This window comes from Primulina huaijiensis, unplaced genomic scaffold (assembly GCF_012295235.1).
Source record: "Primulina huaijiensis isolate GDHJ02 unplaced genomic scaffold, ASM1229523v2 scaffold208110, whole genome shotgun sequence".
In the NCBI taxonomy this organism is placed as follows: Eukaryota; Viridiplantae; Streptophyta; class Magnoliopsida; order Lamiales; family Gesneriaceae; genus Primulina; species Primulina huaijiensis.
Genome location: NW_027355136.1, coordinates 1 through 5790, shown reverse-complemented (window position 1 = coordinate 5790; position 5790 = coordinate 1). Strand labels below are relative to the sequence as shown.

Here is a 5790-nt window from a genome sequence, read left to right as displayed (position 1 = left end):
AGAACATGCAAAGTTTTGGATTCACACAACAAACAAATATCGTTTTATTGACCAAGTAAGTGATGTGTGTACTGTTTTATGCATTCGTACCTAATCTTTTGATTCGGTCTTTTGATGTATATTCTTTTGTGGCGTAGGGGAGAAATCTACGCGGTAAAGAGTTCAACTTAACATTGCATTGGCATGTCATGCCGAAGACTGGAAAGATGTTTGCGGACAAAATAGTGATGAATGGCTACCGCTTACCTGAGGCGTATAGATAAATAACTATCTTGTGGAATTTTCTATAATTTAGTATCACGGGAGTTAAAGATTCATGCGCGGGAGTAACAAAATCAGGAGTCTAAAAAGTGGTTTTATTCTCGTCTGTATTGAAAATATTGTTTTAACCATGAAATATTTATAGAATTTGAGTTTAGATTCGCCACTCTACACTAAATCTGAAGAACTTGTGATTGGCATCGAAGTTCAGACTCGGCATTTTACAGTAAATTTGAAGAACTGGCCTCTATCTGAAGGCTGAAAACTGTGTTTTTTAATGTTGCTAATTACAACTTACGTGCTCATAGGAGAATCTATGATCTTGGATGGGAGGGTTGTGGGCGCTGCTATGTATCTTTTTACAAAAAAATATCCAGTAAAGCTCTTAGAAATCGAAAAAAAAGTCTCTCCTGTGTGTTGCGTTAGACTTGCAAGGTTATATTCATGAGCAAAAATTGTGATGTTTTTTCCTTCATATCTGTCTCCAAATGTATATGGTTTGACTTGTATAAGTTCTTAAAGCACAAAAATAAAAATTAAAACCGGAAACTTCCCTATAAAAATATAATCAATCTTTTATATCCTGTCTGTCTATTTCTTAATTTGACTTGTAAAATTTGTAACATAGAAAGGGTTAAATAACAAATAATTAAATATACTTGAACACAAACCGCGTATAGGCAAGAAACAAGTAATCCTCGGAAACTGGAATGGCATGGCCTTCAGCACCAGCGTTGTCCTTAACAACGCCGCAATCTCACTGATCCTCTTCACTACTCTCCTTGTCTTCCTTCTCCACCCCCGCCCAGATCCTTCTATTCACCCCTCCACATCTTTCTTAGTCCACCGCAGGTCCCTCTCCGTCGCCTTAAATGCTACCTCAATCTGCTCGCCTTCCAATTTCACTTCCTCCGATGGTCTCTTCGATTATCCCTCCTTCCATTTCTGCATCTTTGCTAGCAACCCATTTTTCTCTGTTCCTTTCCTCATTTTCATTCTTTTTATTCAGTTCTACATCCTGGTCAGAACGGCCCAAGATTACTTCTCCGTCGTTGTCACCAAGCTGGCCAAGCATCTGAAGCTCTCCCCTTCAATGGGTGCCGTCACGCTTTTAGCTCTCGGCAATGGGGCTCCCGATGTGTTTGCATCCGTGGCTGCTGTTAAAGGGGGACAAGCCAGAACCGGGTTTGGTGCTATTCTTTCCGCGGGGACTTTTGTCTCTGCTTTAGTGGTCGGTTGTGTCGCTATCTACGCTGCGCCCTTTGCCGTTGACCCCGCACCTTTCGTCAGGGATGTCTTGTTTTACTTGACTGCTGCATTATTTCTTTTCTACGTGTACTTGAGCGCTGAGATTTTTTTATGGCAAGCGGTTGGTTTTGTTGGATTCTACCTTTTCTTTGTTGGGATTGTGTTTTCCATGGATTTGGGATATGATAGTGGGAAGAAGATGAATATCTCCATTGTTGAGGAGGTGCAGTTGGTCTCTAATAGAGAGACAGTGAGCGGAGTGTTGGAGGAATTAGATTGTGAAAATGGTGAAGTTACAAGCAGATTACAAATTAGAGGGGAGCCCAGGTTTGGCTTCTTGAAAGCCTTTGCAAAGGTATGCTTTCGTTATGGATCGAATTTGTTCCAATGCTAAAACATTAGTAATTTTAGTATTTAATTGCTGCATGTGGGAGATGCTTGAGCTCAAAATTTAGTCTTAAAAACCTATGATCTCTTGTTCATTTCTTAAAAATCTATGTTCACTTATCAGTGCTGTAAAGTTATATGCATTTGTTGATAGATTCATGTGAATTTTGTAGCTAACCCTCTTTGTACGGAAGTCACAGTAACACACTGCCAGATCAGTTAATGCTTCAGTATCTTGAAAGTGAAAGTATGAGCAAGACTAGAAACTTGCTTCTTTTTCTCATAATAAAAATTTAATGCTCGATTTTATCAGAACTCAGAAGAATGATTAATTTTATGTTCTTATGTCATTATGATAATGTCAAAGTTCAAGAAATTTACTGAAAGACCAGCATCTCCTTTGTAGTCTAACTTGTGCTGTTTTCCATTAAAATTTAAAGCACAATAATATAATTGACTGTTTGTGTTATTTATTTAAATAAACAGCAGATGGACATCTTTTTCTTTGTAGATGTGGATCGTTTATTGCATACATGTAGCTTAAAAATATGCACAGAGAAATTTTACTCGGTGATATCATAATACAGTCAGAAAGTATACCTTGCTATTGCTATTCCAAAGGATTATTTTCTAGGCAAGATTAACCTTAATAGTCATAAGAAATCACTTTGGATTGTAAACAAATTTAATTCTCGGTAGCAACTTGGGGAAGTATAGAGAGTTTCATGCTGTGTAGACTAATGTCACAATTTATTTTGCAATTGGAAGAGATGGTTAGCTTATTACTTATACTTGAATTATGTGATCTATCTCAACCAAAAAATCATACTCTAAGCTGAATGGTATTAATTATTTGACTATGGGATTGCCAATGGGGAGATGTCAGCTTATAGTAAATCGTGGTGGTTTCTTGTCCAGAGTGTACCACCGTTGATGAAATGAAAGCCTAGACATTTACTCCATATACCTTAAACTTAGTTTTGTCCAGTAATCAATTGTCCATGTGTAGGTGTGAATTGACAGTGTGATGGGATTGCCATTCTGAGCCCTTTTATAACTATTGGTTGCATCTAAATTAAGGATTTCTTCCGTGCATGTTATTTTATCCTATCAGTTCATAAAGTTGTTCGGACTATTTGACATATATTTTGAAAGACTTTTTCAGTTAAACTTTACCCTTACCTTGCTAGGAATCGGTATACAACTTCACTTTTTCCTTATAATCACAATAATAAATTTGCTTTTGTATTAAACACCTTTTGAAATTCATATGCAGCTACTATCTTGAAATGATCTAGGAAATTGCTACAAAAATATTATCAATTTTTTTTAGTTTATTTAAGTTGAAAGCCAGACCAAGTACTACCATTATTCTGGAGAAGATGCATTTATGATAAAATGTAATTGAAGTGCTGGAAAATTGTAATCATCTCCCTTTTGTCCACTTCTGTTATTATTTGAGGGATTACTGGAGGCTAGATAATTTTAAAATTTTGAAAGTCTGAAGATATGTTGGTGTTTATCTTTTTGGATGCCAAGTTTTTTCCTTTTAACAAAAGCAGGATGAGGAATCAGTTTCTATCTTTGCTGTAGTAGCTATTACATTTGTCTTGTCCTGAACAATAGAAGTAATCGGGAGTCACTACTGCATTTCTCTGTTACTGAGACTTTTTGTCAAAGCATGCTATTGTACCAAAAAACTATATGTTTTAAGTCCAAATCGTATGTTTCGGCTGTTATGCCATTTAAGCAGTTCTTACCTATTGCCCCTTCAACCCATGGGACTTGAACTCACGATGTGTGCATGTTGTACCATCAAAAGTTATAGTAATTAGCGATGTTGTAACTCAAAAGTTTAAATCACACGACATACGAAGCATTATATTTCAATTGTCAAGTGACATAAGCAGGCATATAGGATAGTAAGGCAATTGCTACCCACAATAAGCAAATGTTTCAAAAGGGATGGTTGAATAAACCACTCTAGAATTTTTGAAGTGTTCGTAATTTGAAAATAAAAAAGATTGAGCTTTTGAAATTTCTTGAGTTGAAAAAACCAAAAATCTTGATTATCTAGGCTGAAACAATTGGGCAAGTTTTGAAACTAGCTTTTATGATCTGCAGGAGAGTTTCAATTCTTAACATTTAGGAGGCTGAAAAGGATTTGTTTTGGAAGAATGAGGAATGAAAGATGATGTAACAAATAGTAAATAAGATGATTGGTTGGGAGACAAATATAAAATCTGTATGTAGAAATATTTGCTCATGGGACATGTCGCATACCTGACCCAAATCTGAATTACCCGGTCCAATTCCCACACATATTATTGGTGCCCAAAGGAAAATCTTTAATCATTCAAAGTCTTGAGAACGGATAAAAGAATTATTTTGCCGTGAAAATAGAGTTTACTTTCTTTTACATTGAATGAGCCAAGTTAAAATCATTTCCTTTTTATGCTGCTACATAATATGTTTTTTTTTTACTTTTTCGTCGGATAATAGATGATTGATAAACATAAAGAGGAGCATATATTATATCGAATAAAATACCTTGATTTGATAATAAAATACCTTGATTTGATGAGCTAATCCCTTTCTCAAGAAGTGTGAATAATCTTAACACCTAACTTCACATACTCCCTGATGCTATATCAAGCTAAGTTGGATTTTTTTCTAAATCTGTTGTTTTTTATCATAATTAAACCTCTTATAATGTGTACTGACCATTTTAGTTTGATTAAATATTCTATGTTTTGACAGATGTCACTGACATGGGAAATTCCTGTCTCAATACTTCTAAAACTCACCATCCCTCAGACTTCACCAGCTGAATGGAGCAGATTTTATCAATCTGCCAATATTGCTCTTTGTCCACTTGTGGTTTTATACTCTTGCAAATCATTTATGCCTTTAGACCACCCGATTATCTTTCTTCTTCTGAACACTCATCTCCCTCTTTGGTTTGTTGTCTTTTGTGGAAGCTTCTCTTTAGCTACTCTTCATTACACAGTCCAAAAAGAAGCTCCGAAATCCCAGCAAATGCTGTCGGTGGTGGTTGCTTTCATCATGAGCGTGTTCTGGATTTCCACCACAGCAGGTGAATTGCTCAACTGCCTGGAGGCTCTTGGTGTACTTCTGAAATTGCCTGCTTCACTTCTTGGGTTGACAGTTCTTGCCTGGGGAAATTCTGTCGGTGATCTTGTTGCTGATGTAGCGGTAGCTAAAGCTGGGCAGCCGGCTATGGCTATGGCTGGATGCTTTGCCGGGCCGATGTTTAATATGCTTTTTGGACTCGGAACTGGTCTAGTGATACAGACTGCTACTGTATTTCCCGAGGCTTATGAGCTTCATTTCCACACGAGTATTGTAGTGGCATTTGTTTTCTTGATCTTGAGCTTGATGGGATCTTTGTTAGTGGTAACTTGGAGCAGATTTCGAGTGCCTAGATTCTGGGGTTTCTGCCTTGTTGGCCTCTACATTGTTTTCATGGTTCTGAGTCTAGTTATTGCAACATTCTCTTTTTGAGGAAAGTGAGAAAAAAAGTACCACGTTGTACGGTGTGAATTTCTGAATTACTGATATGATTTGGCCATTACATTCCACCACATGCAGCTGTTGCTCTTTCTGACACTAATGTGAAAAAAAAGTCGTGTAGCTTTGAATAACAACTCTTCTTCTTTTCCTTTTTTAACTAACAACTCTTATTTTTAATTCCCATTATAGTAAAAGTTATGAAATTGGGAATTTAATGAAATATGAAATACATAATAATAATAAGTTCAGTGTCCAATTCCCACTCCTATGAATATTTTACTTTTGAGCAGTCAAAGAAAAGCGAGGGGCTAGTAGGCGAAAACTTTTGCTCCAACCAGTTTTGACCCAATTTGGAATCGG

At 36.5% G+C, this 5790-nt stretch overlaps 1 protein-coding gene and 1 long non-coding RNA gene across 2 annotated transcripts; both read left to right on the top strand.

Moving 5' to 3' along the window:
* On the top strand, nucleotides 1-439 carry LOC140966839 (uncharacterized). The gene is made up of 2 exons (XR_012173444.1): nucleotides 1-55; nucleotides 138-439. It is a non-coding gene; the product is annotated as an uncharacterized lncRNA (long non-coding RNA).
* Nucleotides 440-923: 484 nt separating this feature from the next.
* Nucleotides 924-5523, top strand: LOC140966838 (cation/calcium exchanger 5-like). Its single transcript, XM_073427103.1, has 2 exons — nucleotides 924-1864; nucleotides 4657-5523. Exons 1-2 carry the CDS (start codon nucleotides 977-979, stop codon nucleotides 5419-5421), a joined length of 1653 nt encoding a protein of 550 aa, XP_073283204.1. The 5' UTR covers nucleotides 924-976; the 3' UTR covers nucleotides 5422-5523.
* Nucleotides 5524-5790: the final 267 nt, after the last annotated feature.